The sequence below is a fragment of the Mangifera indica genome, chromosome 1 (assembly GCF_011075055.1).
Source record: "Mangifera indica cultivar Alphonso chromosome 1, CATAS_Mindica_2.1, whole genome shotgun sequence".
NCBI lineage: Eukaryota > Viridiplantae > Streptophyta > Magnoliopsida > Sapindales > Anacardiaceae > Mangifera > Mangifera indica.
Genome location: NC_058137.1, coordinates 22,985,183 through 23,006,873, shown reverse-complemented (window position 1 = coordinate 23,006,873; position 21,691 = coordinate 22,985,183). Strand labels below are relative to the sequence as shown.

General features: G+C 35.0%; 4 protein-coding genes across 6 annotated transcripts; 1 reads left to right on the top strand and 3 right to left on the bottom strand.

Annotated features, from left to right (window-relative positions):
- Nucleotides 1–50: 50 nt before the first annotated feature.
- Nucleotides 51–6,430, bottom strand: LOC123195763 (protein PAT1 homolog 1-like). Its single transcript, XM_044609595.1, has 5 exons — nucleotides 6,175–6,430; nucleotides 5,820–5,968; nucleotides 5,137–5,187; nucleotides 4,055–4,127; nucleotides 51–2,494 (listed from the first exon to the last, which is right to left on the bottom strand). The coding sequence occupies exons 1-5, from the start codon at nucleotides 6,239–6,241 to the stop codon at nucleotides 453–455; spliced, it is 2,382 nt and encodes a 793-aa protein (XP_044465530.1). The 5' UTR covers nucleotides 6,242–6,430; the 3' UTR covers nucleotides 51–452.
- A 2,355-nt stretch (nucleotides 6,431–8,785) lies between these two features.
- Nucleotides 8,786–11,333, top strand: LOC123211347 (probable UDP-arabinose 4-epimerase 2). Of its 3 annotated transcripts, none has more exons than XM_044630018.1 (10): nucleotides 8,786–8,940; nucleotides 9,023–9,102; nucleotides 9,250–9,379; nucleotides 9,478–9,591; nucleotides 9,694–9,801; nucleotides 9,905–9,996; nucleotides 10,082–10,223; nucleotides 10,354–10,448; nucleotides 10,551–10,825; nucleotides 10,914–11,333. In XM_044630018.1, the coding sequence occupies exons 3-10, from the start codon at nucleotides 9,260–9,262 to the stop codon at nucleotides 11,150–11,152; spliced, it is 1,185 nt and encodes a 394-aa protein (XP_044485953.1). In that variant the 5' UTR covers nucleotides 8,786–8,940; nucleotides 9,023–9,102; nucleotides 9,250–9,259; the 3' UTR covers nucleotides 11,153–11,333. The 3 variants fall into 3 exon arrangements, with proteins under 3 accessions (XP_044485953.1, XP_044485963.1, XP_044485971.1); XM_044630028.1 differs by having other exon boundaries at nucleotides 8,793–8,940; nucleotides 9,026–9,102; XM_044630036.1 differs by lacking the exon at nucleotides 8,786–8,940 and having other exon boundaries at nucleotides 8,948–9,102.
- A 564-nt stretch (nucleotides 11,334–11,897) lies between these two features.
- Nucleotides 11,898–14,472, bottom strand: LOC123221249 (pentatricopeptide repeat-containing protein At4g02750-like). Its single transcript, XM_044644043.1, has one exon. The coding sequence runs from the start codon at nucleotides 14,456–14,458 to the stop codon at nucleotides 12,224–12,226; it is 2,235 nt and encodes a 744-aa protein (XP_044499978.1). The 5' UTR covers nucleotides 14,459–14,472; the 3' UTR covers nucleotides 11,898–12,223.
- A 139-nt stretch (nucleotides 14,473–14,611) lies between these two features.
- On the bottom strand, nucleotides 14,612–21,242 carry LOC123221243 (heat shock 70 kDa protein 17-like). The gene is made up of 15 exons (XM_044644029.1): nucleotides 21,113–21,242; nucleotides 20,192–20,969; nucleotides 19,466–19,698; nucleotides 19,162–19,321; nucleotides 18,698–18,943; nucleotides 18,458–18,594; nucleotides 17,995–18,334; nucleotides 17,709–17,870; nucleotides 17,298–17,369; nucleotides 17,109–17,209; nucleotides 16,904–16,973; nucleotides 16,484–16,540; nucleotides 16,340–16,401; nucleotides 15,373–15,445; nucleotides 14,612–15,248 (listed from the first exon to the last, which is right to left on the bottom strand). The coding sequence occupies exons 2-15, from the start codon at nucleotides 20,963–20,965 to the stop codon at nucleotides 14,982–14,984; spliced, it is 2,754 nt and encodes a 917-aa protein (XP_044499964.1). The 5' UTR covers nucleotides 20,966–20,969; nucleotides 21,113–21,242; the 3' UTR covers nucleotides 14,612–14,981.
- Between the last annotated feature and the right edge of the window lie 449 nt (nucleotides 21,243–21,691).

Below are 21,691 nucleotides of genomic sequence, written 5' to 3'. Positions count from 1 at the left end.
TGAAAAGAGAAGCGAAGCCTAAGCACAGAGAAATCTTTGCAAATGAAGAATGGAACGGAAGTGAGTTTTGAAAGTTTTTTGTGAAACCACCGCCTGTACATTCTATTCCCTACACCTTCTTCCAGTTCTGTCTGGAGTTCCAACACAGAGCACCAAAATAAAGCTCCCCAGAAGATTAAAACTTCCAGTCACTAACTCCACCCAATCTATCATCCATCATAATACATTCTTATGCATCACCATAAATTCAAGATGAGCATTTTACTGAAAATTAAAACAGACAATGCTAAACCCTTAAAAGACAGACTACCTAATTAAATGAACAACCCTTGCTTCCTAGAATACACTTCATATTTTGTTTCTATGCAGATTCACTTCTTCAGTGCATCCAAGAGAATTATGCACCCATGGCCATGGATACTTTCCATATCACATCATCATCTAATTCCCTGTTAACCCCGAACTGATTCGGAGATTATTTGGCCACCACGACCAGCATAGGCAATGGACTCTGCATTGGACTCACATTGGTTGGCAAAATTTCTTAAAGAATTCAGCTGTTCCTCATTAGTGTGAGGAAGACTAGCACGAAGCAGCTCCCTAGGCATTTCCTGCTTTATAGCCTCTGAATTGTTGACGTCTGTGCTTGACTGGGATTGCTTTATAGTTTCATATTTACTCATGCAGTACTTGGAAAGAAGATCAAAAAAATTGTCAAACGAAGCATGCCAGAGGTCAAGGTTACGCATGTTACCAGCTGCGAGGGCCAGCAGTTCACTTGCTCTTTCAAGAACTGATATTAAAATAATAGTGGCACAATCCCCAGCAGAGCTACCAAGTGGGCGGAGCGGTGGCTGCTCTGAGGAACAAACAACGGCAATAAGACAAGCACTAAGTGCACGAAGATCCATGCCATTAACACATGCACAAACTGTCTTTGCAAGATTAGTAGTTGTCTGAGCTGCTGCTGGATCGGAGGGAAGCCCACCAAACAAAAACCTCAAATGACGAAAAATAGCCATACAGACAATTCGAGTCACCTCACTGCCAGGAAATAGAAGCTGAAGGAATTTGATGAAAAGCTTTCGGCCTTTAGCAAGAGAGACCAGCCTTAGAAACACAATGTCATCCTTCATGGCTAGCCCAACCGTCTGACCACTTTTCCCAAGTGGATCAAAAAGCTGAAGTGAAGCAGCCAATCCTTCTAGCAACATCTGCCGCTTCTGCCTGAGCTGAGCCCCACCATCTTGAGGCTGACTAAACTGTAGGAGCCTGTCAATATCATCTACATCAAGAAGAAGACAAAAACCATCTTCAATGGTGATTCTAGCTGCCAGCATTGGCTCCTGTTCCAGAGGCTTCTCAGAGGCTTTTTGTTCAGTAGTTCCATCACTGTGACCCAAGGGAGGGTCAACATCAAGGAGTGGACGAGGCCTACGAATAGAAGATAGGGGAATTCTCCCATGAGCATCAACGTGAAGGTGATGCTCTGCACTATTGCGGTTTCGAGATGGCAGCTCCTTCAGGTGTGAGGGGAAAAAATGATTTTTCATCCTTGATCCAGAAGATTTTTTTGCAAGGCGAGCTTGGTGATAATAATCATCTATGTATGGGTCACTGTTATGTGTTGCAGCATGCTGCATTTTAAGTATACTCTCTATCTCTTCACCAGTCATATACTTGGACCTGAATTGTACCCACCCGCTATCACTCTTCTGGCTACTATTTTCAGAGCTTTGGGAATGGCGCATGCCATGTCGGCCTCTGTGAGATATTTTTGGTTTTTGCTCCCTAGTATCAGACAACCCGTGCATCAATTTGTGTGAAGAAGGATGTAAACTGTATAGTTGCGATTGGAAAGCTGCTAAGTGGGCCAAAGATGGCTGAGCTTGATGGTGCAATCTCTGCTGTTGTAGATGCTGCTGTGCTGAAAATAATTGTGGAGACATCAGGCCATTTTGGTAGGGTAACTGTTGTTGCAATATGTTGTGTAAGATGCTAGAGTGGTCTCCATGTAATAAGCCAGCACGACTAACCCAGTGATTTTGTAGCCAGTTATTAAGAGAAATGCCAGGAGATGTCAACTGAGACAAATTTCCACCATGATGCAACCCATGAGATAAGCCAGCCTGATGAACATTAGAGTTGGATGCAGGAGAGAGGTTCACTGCAGAGAAGGGTGACTGAGTTCCACCAGCAGAAGGAATATTCAGATAACGCGGTGAAGCCTGTTGAGATCTGCTACCAGGAGGAGGAAATGATGTGAAACTTGATTTGGGTACAAGTATTGGTTCACTAGAGAAGTGATGGAGTGGTTGCTCCTGGGGATAAGAGGATGTTCTGTACAAGGGTTTTAATTCTACTTCTGGAAAAAGGGCAGAAGGTTGTGGTTGTGATGACCATCTCTTTCCTTCAGAATGTTCACCATCAACCATTTGCTGATCAAGCCAGCTCGCAAATTCTCCATCTTGTGCCCAGTCAGTAGCAGATGAACCTGAAGTGAACTTGCTGTCAGATCGGGCAAGTGAAAGCTAAGAAACTCAAAATATTCAGATATGTAGTGATGAAACCTCACATTATTTAATCAATAGCTAAGTAAAATATACAGACACATAAATGCTACTGTTTCCCACTGGCACCACCTGGGGAAAAAGAAAAGCAGAGTTTCCAGAAACACCTATCCCTTCAACCCAATAAATCTCACAAATTATGAACTGCATGCTTCTATAATGTTTCACATATATATTATTGCACTACTTTCACCATATTTATATATTAACGGGAAAGGGAACCGAATCTACTCAAAGTAGAACTAAAAGCATCCAGCAAATTAATCTTCAATGTTTGGACTCCTAGATTTAACTAAGTTTGAGCTTTTGAGGTAATAGTTCCTCAGCATGGCATCAAATTAAGTTTGACTGAGAAACCTCACATTCATAGACCCTCATCATATAGATTTAATTATAGCAAGCAGTGTTTCGGTAATCATATTTGATATATGTCTAAAGCACACCGATTCAATATACCTTACAGTTGAGGGGACATATTAGAACATTTATATGATTGTTGAATTATTACCCATACGATCAAATCTATCTCAAAAGGGAGATGACATAATAAGAAGCAGAAACTATAACAACATAAAAGAGAGAAGTACAAAAGTGGATAAGCTATCCAGTGGGTCTCAGATCATCCTTAAGAAGGAAAAAACTAAATAAGTATGAGACCGAAAAAATTTGCATAGTCTGTCCAGAATAACTTATCACCATAGCATATGTATATCATAAATGAGAAACTAAACCTTCATCATGAAGCAAATAAGCATTTCAACCATGACACTAAGCTTAAATGTGTCAAAAAAAAGAGACTGCAAAATTTTACTTCACTTTGCTCCATAAGACATAGTATCACAGTCAAAGAGACATTGAAATAAATTTGGCAAGGAGTCATTGAATGAAACATTCACTTCGAATTGTACTAATTACATGAATGGTCGTGGTGAGAGAGAGAATGTTGATTTTCATACACTTAAAGGGTTAGCTCAATGGTCCACCGATGTATGTGTTAACAACATAATAAAATACCCAACAAAACTATTGCTTACGATTTAAGGCATACAAAACTAGAATTTATGATTTTCAAAATACAAAACTAGAACTTACAATTTTAAACAAGTTAAACTATAGCCTAAAAGCTCCAATAACAAGCCCTCATAAATGAAAAGGTTGATATACCAAAAATATATGACTATGTTAATTTTATGATCTCAGATACAAGAATACACCGATTGATGCTCAGAGTTAATGCCAAAAATTAGTCTATTACCAAATTATATCTCAGTTATGAGCTAAGACTTGATAAATAAATTTACATAATTTCTTTTTTCCTTTCTAATAGGAAATATATACAACATTAATCCAAGTAACGGCCGATAATTCAGCAAATAATACATATTTGAAATTTGACAAATTGTGTTTAAGAAGCATTGAAACATGAAGATTTTCAATTTACTCCAAATGATGATTACAGAATGATAAGAGACAGTTTTACTTACTTTCCCTTGAAAATGATCCTGATCTGTCACCAATGACACCTGGATTTCTAGGTCCAGTGACAACTCTGTTCAACTGCACAAATAAACAACAAAAAAAAATTTTTTAAAAAAAAAAAACCTTGAAAAGGAAGTGATAGCAACCCAATACCTTAAGATTATCCAATAAATGTAAACAAAATAAAAAAAAAAAGCAACCATAATATAACAGCAGCAGCAGGATTAGAAAAACCAATAATAATCACCAAGCAGTCATAAATCATCCAGTATATCATATAACATACATACACTTGATGGTTCAATGAAGCAACATCAAAGTCATTCAGTATCCTAAATGAAATGAGTGGTTGTCTACCTAATTACATAATAAAACTTTACATTTCTAACTCATGCCTAGCATGTGCCCCAAGCCAATTATGAAACTCCAAGGTACTACTAAATTAAATCTCCTCCGCAAAAAAAAAAAAAAAAAAAAGCATTTCCTAGTCCTAGCATCATCTCAAATTAACTCAATTTCCACATCAAAAGCTCATGATACCAAGATCAAAGAACACTCTCACCAAAATTACTGCATTATTACTACCATGACTGATAATATATTTTAGGCTACTACAGGATCAGTTATAGGGCAGATCATCTACATGATAACCCATGTGACAAGTCCAAAATAATATGGCATGTATTGTCAGACATGCAAAGAACAACAATTCCAAAAAATGAGGGATAAAAACGGTTTTCCATAGAAGCACCCTTGCGTTGTTCTCATGTTGCACGGTGAATCATTTAAAATTGAATATTCTTAGCATTTTTTAAAAATCTATATATGTATGGTATTTAAAAGTATATAGAGACTTCAAACAATTTAATTCTGTTCTGATATCTTAAGATCTGGGTCAGTGAGAGGTCGAACAAAGCACACACCTGTAACATGATGCCCATTATTGAGCCAATGGAAAAATATTTAGTCATCTCTGATGGAGAGGAATCAACTAAAATGAATATAATTTTACATGGACAATCTTGTATTCCACCATATATGCAAGAACATAAAAGTGAAACAAAAGTAGAAAAAGAAAGAATCTGACCTTTGCAAAAGTGGTAGTCATATCGTCTACATCAGGTATAGCTCCAAAACCCTGGCAAAACAAGGTGGGTGTGTTATGCATAGAAATTGAAAAAAATTGGTGTCAGAATTTCAAAACTTAGAAGTGATTATTACTGTTAAAAGAGACAAATTAAGTAGGTCTACAAGAAATGGCAAGGAGTGTTATCAATTTTAATAATAATAATTTAACCAAAAAAAAAAACTGTACGTCTCATGTATATCAGCAAACATTAGCATATAGGATAAAACATGCCAAAAAAAAAAAATCATGTAACTCATATCTTCACATGAAGATTAGGGACAGAAGAGTAGTCGCTTCCATGTGTGTTAAATCAACCTGAAACGCCCTAATACACTTTTTAGGGCACCCCTCACCAAGCATCACACAAAATGCTCTACGAATAACCAGCATAAGGTTTAGCGTGAAAGAATTTCAATTTCCTTATCCACTGCTCAATTTTAGCATATACGTCTAATATTCTCAAACTATGCCTGACGATGTACCACGGACACTTTTCCTTATAGATCAAAATTTAACTTCTCTATGTTAAGCCGTATACCTAAGACTAAGCTCAAATAGAAAGACAATTGTAATGCAAATAACCTCATATTCTCACGCAACTACAAAACAAAAAAAAAAAATTAAAAGCCTACAAATCTTACTTCTCCTTTATCAAACAAATGATACTCATCGTCAACGGATCCAAACACAGGAGAACCATCTCGATCATCTTCCAGTCCCCCTAATTCCACTTCTTCCCCAACATTTTGACCAAAGAATTCATATTGTGAAGCATCAAAGAGTGTATTACCTGCAACACAGTTTATCAAGCCATCAACACAATTGACCGTACAAAGCAACACAACACAAAAAGTATCCCCAATTAATAAACTTTAAACCCAACACGAAGTAAACGAATAAAGAATTAAAGAATTCCGGCACGTAAATTACACTTCCCAATAAAATAGGAAAAAATGAAATCGATGGTAAATACAGAAAAAGGGAAAGAGAGATAACCGGTGGAGGAGGAGGAGGAGGAGGGGTGAGCGAAGAGGTGGAAATCTTTGCCATCCGATCTCTCCATATTTACAGAGGGAACCAAAACCCTAAAGAATCGAGTGGGGGGAGAGTGAAAGCGTGAAACTTTCAGTGAAAAGTGGAGAGCATGGTGAAAGAGAAGATAGGCTAGGGTTTTGGTTGGGATGGTAAGACGAAGAAGAAGAAGAAGAAGAAGAAGAAGAAAAAGGAGAAACAAGAGATGATAAAAATGAAGGAAAAAGGGAAGACTGGGTTTTGTGCGTACAAACTACAACAAGAGACACGTGCACGCTTAGACAAGCTCCAACTCTTTCCTAACAACAACCCTCACTATTTTCACATCGATATTCCTAATTATTTATTTATTATCTCTAAATAATTATAATTTTTTTTAAAATTAGTTTTTCATGTTTGTTTTATTTGCTAATATGATTATTAATATCTTAAAATACAAATTATAATATTGTTATATCTTAAAATAAATCCTTAAATTTGTGATATTGTTATACCAAGTTATACGATAAGTTAATAATAGTTTAAGATGAATTTAGTTAGGATAATATTTTATTACCTTAAATATAGATTATCTAAAAAATTATTATATATAAAATATTAATATATTTAATAAAAATGAATAAATATAAATCATTATTGTGTTTGATTAAAAATAATAAAAAAATCTAACATATTATTTTTTTAAATATTTTAGGTATAATTATTCTAAAATATTTTATTATCGTAAATATAAATTATTTAAAACATTATTATATACAAAATATTAATATATTTGATAAAATTTAATAAAAATAAACCATTGTGAAAAGGGGGCATATTTCTCTAGTTTTCACGCATGCAAAATTTAAAACGATTTAGTTTATCGGTTATTTGAAGAGGAAAATAAATAATTTATTTATCAACATTATTCTAAATTTTCTTTTATTTTTTTTAAAAAACATTGAAAATAATATATTAAAATGAATTTAGTGTTTTTTAGAAAATACTTGCTGGCCTGGCTATAATATTGAACACGTTTTATGAGTAAAATAAAATTGCAATATTGAAACAGAGTTTGAAAAATGGTACCTAATAGTTGGTACCAACTTTTTCTATTTCTTTTAGGTGAGATTCTCACTAAACAAACACAAGAGTGTGTCATCTATAGTGGTCCAGGGAGATTATTAGTGTTTTACAAGTTTTTAAAGTAATAAAACAAATTAGAAGTTTATTTGAGATCCAAAAAATTTAATAAACTAGATGTAAACAAAAAATTTGAAACTCAAAATTTCTTTATGAGCACGAGTTTGAACAAATTTAACTTAATTTTGTAACCTCAATTGATAATTGTATTGATAAGTAGGTCAATCACCTAATAAATTATTTTTTATTAAATAAAACTTAAACATGGTAATAGGTCATGTTAAGATGAATTTGGTATAGCTAATTGTGTTTGCGAGTTATATTGTTCTATGGTTTACTAATTTGTGAGTCAACATGACAAGGTTTAAAACACAGTTAGGTCCTAAGTCTCTGTAAGCCTTTAGTGGAGTCATTGTATGTAAGTATTTTTTTAGATTTGTAATATTTTCATTGTTTTTTTCATGGATCAAACTTTAAAGTCTCTAACACAACCCACAAAGCTCACAAGACATAGCACGACCCACAATTTTACGAGTCATGCCCCACGGACTATGCCAAAATAGAGGGGATTGTCTTGTGTCATGGGCTAATTCAACTCCTTTAACATATCTAATTAAAAGTAAATTATTATTTTCTACTCCATGTTTGGGAAAAATATAAGTTTACGCTCACAGAACTCACAAAATGCTACCTAAAACTCAATTTTGTTAAAATAAAATTAACGATAAAGGGGCATAACCATCATTTTCTGTAACAAACTCTTAAAAAAAGAAATCAAATAACCAAAATTGCACTTTTATGATGTGATTTTGATGACTTCAACCACCAAATTTTCATATTTCTAAATACAATTTAGATCAAATTACACTCAACAAGATGTAATCTATTAGAAATTACAAGCATAAAAGCATAATTTGGTTATAATCGCATTATGCATAAACTTTAAATAGTTAAAATCAAACTTTCATTATGATTTAGATGAAGTTTGATCTAGTTAAATCCAACAAAATCACATATTTTTACTACGGCTTTGATCATCGTATCTAACTAGTTTACTAGTAGCCCTTATAGGAGTACTATGGTGCTTTCACACAAGCAATAATGAGAGGCAATATAATAATTTCTAAGATATTAGAACTCTCTTGCGTTAATTCATAAAATAAACCTCAAAGACATATAAAAGAATGCGGCACTTGACACATGAAGAGTACAAGTAAAGACACTCCCTCCATGAAATAAGTCAACCAATACCTTATGCCATACATAATCTACCTTTGAAATTTAATTTATTAAATTAAAAGTGTTTATAATATAATGATTTAATTTGGCTTGATTGAAAGGAAGGCAACTTAGACTCGGTCAGCTTATATGAACACGTTAGTTTGGGAGTGAATTTTCATGGTGGTGAGTTGTCGTTATTTATAATCATTCATTATTGTCCAATCGCGTTTATTTTCAAGCTATGCATGCGTGGTTTATTAAGTCACCATCATCAATTTCCTTCCCATTTCTTTCTTTGAAAGCTTCTTCTTCCCATTAATTACTGCCTAATCTATGACCATTAACTTTCATCAATTCAACTCCATTAAATTTCCCATTTGCACCAGGGTTTGTTTTCTCTTCTTTACACCTGTCTATAAATATATTTCCATTATATCCTTGTATTGCTATAAATTTTGGTTTGTAACAGAAGATTATGGAGTAGCTTTTTATAACGTTCCATAGAAGATCGGAAGAGCACAAGGCAACACAAAGTTTGTTTGTTTGAAGGTGAGTTTTCATTATTCTGTGTAAATCATGGCCATGGAGTCAACAAGTTTGATGTGAAAGTTGAATCTCTGGCTCGGATTTGTGGCACTGTTAGATTTTTTTAAGGATTTATTTGCGCCGTTTAATCGAGTTCTTTTTTTTTATTAGATAAACAGGCATGGATAGTTTGAATGGAAAGAGAAGGGTGAATTTTACTGGTAGAATTCTTGTGGCAGCTCTCCTGGCAACTGTTTTCATTATTTTCTTCACAACTTCATCTGATAGCACCCACAATGCAGTATGTTTTTTCTCCAGAAGAAATCTATTTTCTTTGTTATGGCTTCTGAAAATGACACCATTTCTTTATATAAATAACTCTTTTTCAATACATTCCAGTTCTCCCACCATGAAATAGGAGTGACTCATGTCTTAGTAACTGGAGGTGCTGGCTATATAGGCTCTCATGCCGTGCTTCGGCTCCTCAAAGATTCATACCGCGTAACTATTGTGGTACGTTTCATTCTGGAAGAAGCTTTCTCAGTCATTAAAATCAATTTCAACCAATATGTCACTACGCTGGATTAATTTGTAATCTCTTGTTTACTGCAACAGGATAATCTTTCCAGAGGCAATATGGGTGCTGTCAAAATTCTTCAACAGCTATTTCCAGAGCCTGGACGTCTTCAGTTCATCTATGCTGATCTTGGAGATGCGAAATCGGTACTAAACAACATTGATCTATCTTTTTTTAATGCTTGGTGCATCTACACAAACCTGTGTAGAGATACATATTTGACTTTATTTTATATAAGAAATATTTCAGGTCAACAAAATCTTTGCAGAAAACGCATTTGATGCAGTGATCCATTTTGCAGCTGTTGCTTATGTTGGTGAAAGCACACTTGAACCTCTTAGGTATTAACTTGATTAAGTGATAAAATTCTCTGAGCCGATTTGTTGAAGATCAGGTGACCGAATTTCATTGAAAATTTCTGTGCAGGTACTATCATAACATAACATCAAACACCTTGGTAGTTTTAGAGGCAATGACAGCACATAATGTGAAGACACTAATATATTCTAGTACCTGTGCAACTTATGGAGAGCCTCTGAAGATGCCAATGACAGAAGAAACCCCTCAAGTGAGATTTCTACATACATTTTCTGTGTGAATATTTCAGTTCACAAGTTAAGGCTTTGTCAAAAAAAAACCATGACCTTGCAGCTGAATTTGACAAAGTTTTTGTATTTCACATCAATTTGTCAATGCAGATGCCCATCAATCCATACGGAAAAGCCAAGAAAATGTCAGAAGATATCATAATCGACTTTTCCAAAACCACCAACATGGCTTTCATGATCCTAAGGTAGTCGATGCTTGATTTTGTACTGTGTTTCTATTCATTAGTACCTCAATCACCTCATCTCAATATGGGGCTGACTTTTTGTACATATAACTGTGATGTCAGATACTTTAATGTGATTGGATCAGACCCAGAAGGAAGATTAGGAGAAGCTCCTCGCGCCAAGCTAAGAGAGCATGGCCGTATATCTGGTGCTTGTTTTGATGCAGCTCGAGGGATAATTCCTGGACTCAAGGTTAGAGGAACAGACTATAAAACAGCAGATGGGACTTGTGTGCGGGACTACATTGATGTCACTGACTTGGTTGATGCTCATGTGCTTGCTCTTGCAAATGCAAAACCTGGGAAAGTTGGTATCTATAATGTTGGCACAGGAAAAGGTACTTCACACTTTCTTCCTAACCAGTCATTTGGTTTCTGAAAGACAAATAATTTTTCAAACACGTACTTTGTTCGGATGAATTGCAGGAAGATCAGTGAAGGAATTTGTGGAGGCATGTAAGAAGGCAACAGGAGTGGATATAAAGATTGAATACCTGAGCAGGCGCCCAGGGGATTATGCTGAAGTATATAGTGATCCATTGAAAATAAGGCATGAGTTGAATTGGACAGCCAGGTATACAGACCTTGAAGAGAGTTTAAAAATTGCATGGAGATGGCAAAAGTCACACCTGAATGGCTATGGTCCTTCCTTGGCTACAAATTAACTGTTACCTAGCAGATTCCATTGTAGTAGATTATTAACCAGGTCAAAATGAGAGTTTAAAAGCAAGTTTTTTCTGCTAGTAAATGAAATAAAGTGAATGCAGTGGGGAAGACTAATGGTACTGGAAAGTCTGGATTCATAAATACCAACGATTATATACAATTGAAAAGATTTTGCGAGTACATGATGTATGCCCAATAAACAGGACTCTGATTGTATACAAACGATTGAAAAAACAATACTCTTCCCAGGGGTGTGCGGTCCGGGTACCCTACAAATATTTGAGAAACCAAAACCTAAAACCTACAAGGTAGGTCTATATTGAGTGGTGTAACATGTTTTGATTTCTTTTGGATAGTTATACAGAATAATATAACAAAAAAATTATACGTACATATTTTTTATACACAATTTAGATACATAAATAATATGTTATTTTGTAATTGAATGATTTTAAATTAAAGATAAAGTAACATTCAATCACATAATGACATATCATTTTTGTACCAAAAGTATGAACACATATCATTGCTCATATGGAATTTAACATTTGGTAAAAATTTGCGACAATAACTATGGAATTTATTAATTACCAAAAAAATAAACCATGGAATTATTGCTTCATGAAATCTAGTAGAGGGAGTTCATCCTGAGTTAATCATCCACAAAGCATAAAACCAAAGAAGTAATGTAACAAAGAACATTTACAATTCTGATAGTATTGCTTCATGGTGTTTGATATGTGATTAATGCAGAAAGAAAAAATTTTCTTTTCAACAATGTGAAAGATTGTACAGTTTGAAAGAATAAGTATTAATTAGAACAATATTTCAATCCACCAATTGAGTAAACATTAATCAAAAGACTTTTAATGCTTACTTGTAGGTTTCAATTCCGGTTTTTTACGAGATAAAATCAGAACTAGAACTGGCCAATTTCACAAGTTGGGAATTGGAAACTACCCGAGGTAGGTTGGTTCTAGATAAGAATTGAAACCGAAAACTGGGTGCCCGCGGTTCCGGTTCTAGTTTAGTTTTTTTGCTCACCCTTCCTAGTACAGTACAATACCATGTCAATCAAGTAGAGTTTCAGTTCCAGAAATGTGACCTGAGTTTCTTGTCTGCGCGGCTAAAGTCTTCAATGTAGTGTAAATCTCTGTTGTTCTAGAGCATAATGGATCATCACAGAGAAAGGTAAGTATCTGATTTCTAATTTCAATCCAGCTGAATCCTGGTTGTTTCTCAGCCTCGCTTCCTTTCATTAACTCCCTCACTTTCTCAACCTCATCCCAGCTGCCTGCCTCAGCATGTATGTTTGACAAGAGTGCATAATGTGAAGTTTTCCGAGGTTCAAGTTCCAAAAGCTTCCCGGCAGCAATCTTACCAAGCTCTAGATTTCCATGTGTTCTGCACGCTCCTAGAAGTGTACCCCATATTCCGGCGTTTGGTTTCATCTTCATTCCCCTCACCATTTCAAAGGCATCATGTAACCTCCCAGCACGGCCAAGCAAATCAACCAAGCATGCATAGTGTTCTACCAGAGGTTCCATAGCATACACTTCAGTCATGCATTTAAACAGTTCTAAGCCCTGATCAACCAGGCCAACATGACTACACGCAGAAAAAACCCCAATAAAGGTAATCTGATCAGGAGCCACTCCTTCTTTTACCATCTCTTCAAAGAGTTTAACTGCCTCTTTCCCATACCCGTTAAAGGCATATCCAGCAATCAAAGAATTCCAAGAAATTACATCAACTTGATCGATATCATTGAATACAAGTTCGGCATTGGGGATTCTTCCACATTTAGCATACATGGTGATCAAGGAATTGCCAACAAACAAATGGTTCACGTATCCACTCTTAATAACAAGATGGTGAATTTGCTTTCCAACTTGCAGAGCTGCAAGATGGGCACATGCACTTAGTCCGCATGCAAAAGTCAAGTGGTCAGGTTTCTTCAGTTCTCGCCCCATTAACACAAAACTCTTCAATGCATCTAAAAACAACCCATTTTGCAGAAAACCAGCAATTAGTGAATTCCAAGAAACTATGTTTCTCTCCCCCATACCTTCAAAGATCGTAAGTGCATTATCCATTTTTCCAGTTTGAGCATAACCAGCAATCATAGTATTCCATGTAACCATGTCTTTATTGACCATTCGTTTAAACAGATGAAGAGCTTCATCCATTCTGCCACATTGAGCATAGCCAGCAATCATGGTGTTCCAACAGACAACATCGCGGGTGCCAATCTTATTGAAAATTTGACTAGCTTCATCCATTCTTTTACTATGTACATATCCAGAGATCATCGCAGTTTGAGCTGCAATATTATTGTAAGGCATCCGATCAAGAAATTCCCTGGCTTTGTCAAGTTTACCAACTCGAACATACCCATCAATCATTGTAGTCCATGAGACAGGATCCCTCTCCGGCATTTCCATAAAGAGCTTAGCAGCCTCATCAATTTGGAAGCTCTGAACATAAGCTGAAATCATGGCATTCCAAGAAACAACATTTCTACAAGGCATCTGGTCAAATAGTCTCTTAGCCTCCGAGATTTCACCGTTTCGTGCATATCCACATAAAATGGTCACCCAAGAAACAACATTAGGGTTTGGAATTTTTTTAAAGAACTTCCAAGCGGAATCCAAATCATCCACTGCAACAAATCCATCCAACATTAAGTTCCACGATACCATATTTCGTTCTTCCATTTTTTCAAAAAACTTCATTGCCAAAGACATTTCACCATTCTTGGTATACCCTGAAAGCATTGAATTCCAGGAAACAATATTCTTAAAAGGCATTGCATCAAATAACTTCTTAGCATCATCAAACTTCCCTTTCTTGGCATAACCCGTAATCATCGCATTCCAACAAGCCGCATCTCCATTATTCGGAAGCAAATCAAATACTTCCCTCGCCTTCTCAAGTTGACCATTGCGAGTGTAACAAGTAATCATCAAAGACCATGAAAATAGATCTCTTTTGGACATTTTGTCGAAGAGTTCACGAGCCTTGTCGACTCTATCATTATGCAAACACCCAGCAATCATTGTGTTCCAAGAAACCAAGTTTTTGCCAGGCATTTTCTCAAACAGTTGGAATGCATCACTAATTCTGCCATTACGAGCAAAGGCAGATATCATTGAATTGTATGTTACAGTATTCTTCTGGGTCATTTCTGAGAACACTTTGATGGCTTCGTCAACCCGACCCAACTTCCCCAACTGAGCAATTCTCAGGTTCTGATTAAAGACATGACCACCTCGTTCTCCAATTGACTGGAGCCTTTGTTTCATGGCTCACACGATTCTACAAACTTTGCCCACAACAATTTTTCTTTTGCAATGTTGAGTTTCTTGAGCACTTTTTTGGGCTTACATAAATGCGTTTTCAAACCAGTGTTCCTGATTAAACAAAAAGGAAATTCGGGAAAAAGTAACAATATGGTGTTGGAAAAGGAAAAAGCTATATTTTATAAATAAGATGATACACAGTCTCAGACTCTCAGTCATCAATAATGTTCCTATGAGATGAGCATAAAAATTGTTCCTGTGAGATGAGCATAAAAATTATCAAAACTTTTTAGGGGACAAATTGAATGAGCGCCCCTTAGTTACGCAGTTATTACATAATAAGCATCCCAATCATCAATACGTAAAATGTCCTGCAAGGCTGCCACACACTCTTTAAACTACTGCATTCCGAACAACCAGGCCAACCAGATTTCGGAATTTGGTTCATCCGTTTGGTGGCTACCCGTAAACTCTACTGTGAATTCGTATTCAAACTGTGAAAGCGGGGAATTTGATTTTGATTTAATCATAATTCATCATGCACCTCAGCCTCAGGGTCAGCCTTCTTCTCACTTGATGAGCCATCTGATTCTATAGCCGGTTTCTCGGTCTGTGATGTTTCCTCCTCATAAGTTGGGCTGGGATCTGAAGCTGTTTTCTCAGTTTGTGAGGTTTTCTCCTCAAAAGTTGAGTTGGAATCTGTTCCGTCACCGTTGCTGCTCTCTGTTTCATTCTTCACAGGCTTCTTCTCAACTTTAGGCCTTGGCTTGGGAATTTTTTTAATGCTGGAAACCTATGCAAAAAAATATATTCAAATATCAATAGAAGTGATATTGTTATAATGAACATTCGTGCATAAAACTTGCAAATCATGCTAAACTAGCAAAGCCAAATCGACAAAGAGCTTGTAAGAATACCTTATCTTGCAAATTAAATAATTTATCATATACTTCTTCCGAGGTGAAAGCTGGTTTGCTGAATCCAGATGTCCTGTATCATTAAAAAGAAAAATTAGAATCAAGCATCAGCATTCAAGATAAAAATCACCATCATGGACAAAGGACATGTTTAATCTTTGTTCGCTTTCCCCTTTGGGTCTCATCAACCCAAAATATCATAAACAAGCATTTCTGAATTCATTCATAAAAGACATTCAACGAGACCATCTAAAAATCTATCAGAAATTAACCCAAAAAATTCTCTTTAAGGGGTCGTTTGATTCCAAGAATTTAAAGATTACCTTGGTAATATATTTTTTATTACTTACATTACCTTGTTTGATTTGTTAGTAATAAAATATTACAGTAATCTTCTATTACCAATATTATCATTGCAGATAATATAAATGATAATCTGATTACCATCTTCACCTTAGGTATTAAAATATTACCAAGGTAATCTTGATTTTATTATAATTATATTATTATTTATTAATTTTTTGAGATAAAAATAAATTTATTTTTAATTAATATAACAAATAATATAAAAATATTTAAAAATAATTATGTTAACGGTATTTAAGTAAAATAATTTACTAGTATTTTTTTATTACCTTTAACTAAATATAATAATTATTTATGCCTACTAAATTTTATCAAACATAGTAATCATTTATATCCAATAATCTATTTTCAAGGTAATTTCTCTATTTTAGTAATAAAACATTACCCAAACCAAACGTCTCCTATGATTACACTTCTTTTGGTTGAGACAAAACTTCTTGAATAATTTTTAATAAGGACCAAACAAAGCCATGGAATAAGTAATGGTTTTTTGAAATTATATATGCATATTTAAATGGTTAATCAAAGTCAGATTATCCATAGATCTATTTATTCACAGAACTTAAAGTTTGATTAATAATGGCAATAAGTCCAAACTTACTTGTTCTGCTCATCCTCCTTCTCATCCAACCAACTCTTAAACTTGTCAACATCTTTCAGAACCTAGTAAAAAACAAAACTCAAATGAACATGACAACTATACAAGCCATAAAGAAGCTGATTCAGATTAAATACAAACAAATACCCCATCTATTCTATCTTTTGGAAGCCAAGGTTTGTTTGTCTCCCAGTCATGAACAATCTGCAGATGTTCAATAGGAATAAATTAATACAAATGTACGGTTCATTTCTTGGAAAACTAAACAAACCGAAAAGCAAATATGAAATATACTGGAAAGCACAGCATTATTTTAGCCTATTGAGACCCTTTTTAAATTGTTTATATGTAAAACCAACATATATGCAAACCAAAAAAAAAAAGTGAAAACCGTGTAAACATGAAAGAATCCTTATCTCTTTTAGGAACATAGAACTAATGTATTGAAAACTAAGAAAAGTACGAAGATTGACCAAAGGAGATTAACAAAAGCATTCAAAGAACATGGTTCAAGTCATTAAAAAACTTTGGCTTCTAAGCTTGTTATAACCAAATTATAATATGTACCTGTTGAATTTCCCCAAGATATTTTCGAGCATATTCAACAGCTGCTGGTCTTGCAGTAAGCTCTTTAAATCTGAACCACAAAATATCAGTCGAAACAAATAGTTTAGCCAGCAATGGGCTTCAACAAATTACAAGGGACAAAACAAGAAATACTTAATTTGACCTGGCATTACTCAACCTAAATTACACTAACAATAGGACATACCGGAAAAATATAGGGTCACCAACAGCTTTCAACAAATCTAGGCGTTCCTCAAACTCCTTAGCAGTAGCATCTTCACCATCCATATAAAGCCAATCTTGCACCTGGAAACAATACATAATCTCATTTCATATACAGATTTGACGAGCTAGATAAAAAACCTTTTTAAGACTGGTTGGAAATGGAGCTAACCTCATCAAGTTTTACAATAAAGATTTGTCGCTCTTCGCTAGAAGAAATTTTCTCAAAGTCAGTTGTTTCAAGCTGGTATAATCAATAATCTAATTAGCAAGAAATCAAAATAATGTAATGCAAAAACGTAATACATAATTAAAAAACAGTTCCAAGCTTAGAAAAAGAAAAAATTGGCAAAAGGATGCTGCACAATTTTCTTTTCCTAGAAATACAAATTAGAAAAAAGAATGAAGGAACAATTATGAGAAGCAAATAATTCAATCTACCAAAAATGGTTATATCAAGATGGAACTTAACAATGAACATCAGAAAAATTAAGAAACTTAACAGGATAACAATGGAGGAAAAGACCAGTAACATTCAAGACCAACTATGAATAGTAGGTTTTATTTAGCAAGGAATTCAAACCTTTTCTTTAGTTGCATAGATGTAACTTTCTAGATTATTTTTTAGCTCTGCAGTTCTTCGTCGCTCAGCATCCTTCTTATCCAATTCTTCTAATTTAGCTTTAGCTTCAGCAAGAGCTTCTTTCGAAAGAGACGCTCCAGGTCCTGCTATCTTCTCCACTATCTAGAACCGAGCAAAAACAGAATTTGGAAATGAGAAAGAAAATGAATCTGATACCAGTTATATAATTAAATTGCACGTTAACTATAAGGTGAGAGCACGTTAAAGCAGTCAGCTAGTATGTCACCTTAAGAGGTATCCGGAAAGTTCTCTTTTTCAGTTTTTTTTCTGTAGGTTGATCAATAATATTTGGTTCCTCAACAGTGGAATTAGATGAATTAATAGTCCCACTGTCAGAATGCAAGTTCTCATCACTTCCTTCAGAAGAGTTTCCACCACCTGTTTCAAGTGAAACGTTGGGAGCAGAAAAAGTTGCATTCTCCACAGTCAGATTCTTTTTAGGAACTTCCACCCATTCTGTGATTTCAATAACAGCATCTGCTCGATCCAAAGAAAGAATTCCACTTCTACTGAGAGAGAAGTGCAGATTTGCCTTGATGGGAGAGGACAAATTTCGAGATGAATACCTAAACAGAAACAAGCAACAATATTCATACTAGACTTCAGATCAAGCTTTGTCAGGGAAAATTAAAAATGACTGGCATTAATTAAAAGCAAACAAAAATGATTAAGAAAATTGCTATCCTTACTTCTCACTAGTATCTGTCAAACCAGACACGTCATACTTCACAAACACTGGTGAGGTAACACCAGGTGGTAAAAGATCATCACTTTCATATGCAAGTGAAACTTCAAAATCTTTGCTATGGATAATTGATCTAAACATCTGCAAATAATACCACAACGCAAATAAATGCAGTTAAAGTCTCAAATTACTTCTCTAATTTCACCACCTCCAACTGCATGGAATCATTTTTTATTGTAGTTACCTTACTGGGAAGTTTTTTCATCCGTTGCACCAGTGACTGCCGGGTATTATCATCTTTCACAAGATCAGGTCCATCCAGTTCGACTACAAAACCATAGGAAGAACCATCAAGCATTCCTAGTTTGCGATTCAGTTTGATTCCATCACTTAAATTTGCAGCATGCAGAGATGCACCAAGAACTATCGCTTCATCAGCATCAAGATGCCTGTCTAGCTCTGTCCTTCCCAGATATTCCTGAAGCTTAGCCTGTCAGAAGGAAAAAGAGATACTTTATTTTCATATTCATCCTTCATTAGAAAATCCTCAGTCTTCTTGAGCTCTTTAGTCTTTAGTCAAGAAAAAAAAAAAAACCTACAAAGACTAAACAGCACCATCAAATGAGACAACTCTACACTGTTCAAATAGATGTTTCTGACTCAGGTTGATAAGAAAAAGTATAAAGTAATAAAATGTGGACAGAAAACCTGCAACTTTGGCACTCTAGTTGCGCCTCCAATCAACTCTACAGCATAAATCTCATCAACTTTTAAGCCTGAATGCTTAAGCACTTCCTTTATAGGTATAAGAGACTTTTCCCAAATATCCTGACAGAGCTCTTCAAATTTTTCACGTGTTATGGTGCTCCTGGAAGCAAAAAAAATCACATAATAAACTCTTTGTCATGCTCCTCCATGGACCCAAAACCAACCAATTTAGAGAGGACAAAAATTTCAATGAAAAACTAATGACCAAACCAAAAAGTGAAATATCTTCTTAAACTAAACTGACCTGAAGTCCTGATCATCATAGAGAGATTCCACTGATATAGGTGCTGCCGTGTTTGCACTAAGAATTTCCTTTGTACGTTTCACCTGTTTCTTTAATTTAGCCATTGCCTTCGGAGACTGCCTGACATCAACACCATTTCCAACTTGTTTATTAAACTCATCTGCAAAGTACTCCACTAAGCGTAATTCCATATTCTGACCTCCAAGTTCTGGATCCCATCTAACATCCTTTACCTGCAAAATTATGAAGAATCAACCAACATTCTAAAATTAATAAGATATGCCAGAACCTAATAAGAAGTGGCACAAAAATTTCATGAAGAATGACATCCTATGACCGGTCAAAAGTTTGTACATAAACAAATGGCTAATCTAATAGGAAATGACCAAACGGTCAAGGGAAAGTATTCCTTGTGTAAACCAGAAGCACCATAAAAGCAGAGCTTATATAACCAATGTCATCTCCACAACAAAGCATTTTCAACACAGTACACAGTCACATCTCTATTGCCTCTAAGACCATGTTTTCACCTAATGTAGCTCAAATTTCACTGAGTTGTTTATTTCTACTGCGCTCATTTCCCATGTCTCATTAGCCAAATCACAATTAGATCTTTTAGACATTGCAAAACATCCAGCTTTCTAAGACTATGTCACTAAACAGAATACATTTCATACCATAGAAATTATCGCAAATGTTTATCTAAGTTAAAATATAGCAACTCACCTGAAACTGATTAACTGTCACAGTCTTGCCAAACTCTTTGGCTTTATAAGCTGAAAAATACACCAGTGCAGCATAAGTAGTGGCAGCTCCCATATCATAAAATATAACATGCCTGGAACCATTAGAAAAATCCTTATCAATCCCATACTGCAAAGCTGCACCAGAATGCTCATTAGCCAAAGCAAGCACATTAATCCCAGCCAATTCCGCCGCCTGTAACAATCCCTTCCTCTCAAGCTGGCCAAAATACGGTGGCACACAAATAACATAATCTTTCACAAACACTTTCGAATGAAATTCGGCCAAATTAACGGCGTAACCGAAAATCATCGCCAATAACTCCTCGACTGAATAATGTTTCCCACCATTTTCACCAGCATCATCAACTTTAAAACTAACAGCTCCTCTAGAATCTTCCACAATCTCAAAAGGCAAATACAAACTGTCAATTAACTGTTTGACTTGTTTGTAAGGTTTTCCAATCATGTCACGGAGTTGTGAATAGACTTTATGTGGATATCGTGCAATGATTCCGGCGGCTTCTTCGCCAAGCAGACGAGTGCCCGCATGGAAAGAAACCAAAGCAGGAGATTTACGTTTCGACATCTCGTTGATGGCTATGGATATAGGACTCTGGCCAGGTTTTAGGTTTACGACAGCAACTTTCACCCATTCTGAGCCTAGATCTATGCTCGACACTGCTGATTGTGAAGGTATTGAAAGCAGCGATAACACGAACAAGAATAACACTAAACGGAATAGCATTGTCTTCATTATTCTGCACAGAAAATAAATCAAATAAAACATTTTAAATAACAATTTGAAAATTCAAATTCATCTACTTTAAATTTTCAGGGGAAACAACCGCGAAAATGTAATTGGCAAAGAAACGAGAAATAACACGAGAGAAGGAGAGATTACCAGTTATGCATAGATCGCATTCTCTGGTAGAGGAGTAGATGTTTTGTTTTTAAATTGTTTTCTAGTTTGTTTCTGTTTGGTTGACGAGAAAACGTATACCCTACTCCTCATCTACCTTATATCAGGGAAAATTTGTAAAAGTGAAGTTTACGTGGGAAAGACCTCATTAACGAATGACATTTTGCCATGTGGCAAATGTTACACGTGGTACAATGTAAGACGCTTTGTGATGTTGTTCTCTCTGGTGTCATAGATCCTTGTGGAAAGTTTTAGCACTGTCGTCGTGTCACTTAATAGTTGATTCGAAAAATAATTTTTTTATTTTATTTTGATGTATTAATTTTTTCACACTAACTTTTGTATCAAATTTAAATTGGCATTAGAAATTTACTGGCTGCCAAAACATATTATATTATTGTATAAAAAAATTAGAATAATATTATATATATTTATTTTATGTATATATTATATTTATATATATTATTATATAATTAAATATTATTTTATTATTAATTTAAAATCATCCAATTATATAATAATACATATAAAAATATATATATTTATATATATAATTTTATT

Excerpts from the sequence above, each read along its gene's own strand:
- LOC123195763 (XM_044609595.1), bottom strand. The coding sequence starts at position 6,241 with ATGGAGAGATCGGATGGCAAAGATTTCCACCTCTTCGCTCACCCCTCC. Across the intron at positions 5,969-6,174 it reads CTCCTCCTCCTCCTCCACCG|GTAATACACTCTTTGATGCT; the intron begins GTTATCTCTCTT and ends ACTGTGTTGCAG. Across the intron at positions 2,495-4,054 it reads AGGATCATTTTCAAGGGAAA|GTTCATCTGCTACTGACTGG; the intron begins GTAAGTAAAACT and ends AGTTCACTTCAG.
- LOC123211347 (XM_044630018.1), top strand. The coding sequence starts at position 9,260 with ATGGATAGTTTGAATGGAAAGAGAAGGGTGAATTTTACTGGTAGAATT. Across the intron at positions 9,997-10,081 it reads AGCACACTTGAACCTCTTAG|GTACTATCATAACATAACAT; the intron begins GTATTAACTTGA and ends ATTTCTGTGCAG. Across the intron at positions 10,224-10,353 it reads TGACAGAAGAAACCCCTCAA|ATGCCCATCAATCCATACGG; the intron begins GTGAGATTTCTA and ends TTGTCAATGCAG.
- LOC123221249 (XM_044644043.1), bottom strand. The coding sequence starts at position 14,458 with ATGAAACAAAGGCTCCAGTCAATTGGAGAACGAGGTGGTCATGTCTTT.
- LOC123221243 (XM_044644029.1), bottom strand. The coding sequence starts at position 20,965 with ATGAAGACAATGCTATTCCGTTTAGTGTTATTCTTGTTCGTGTTATCG. Across the intron at positions 17,370-17,708 it reads TCTATGCAACTAAAGAAAAG|CTTGAAACAACTGACTTTGA; the intron begins GTTTGAATTCCT and ends TGATTATACCAG. Across the intron at positions 15,446-16,339 it reads AAGGAGGATGAGCAGAACAA|GACATCTGGATTCAGCAAAC; the intron begins GTAAGTTTGGAC and ends TTAATGATACAG.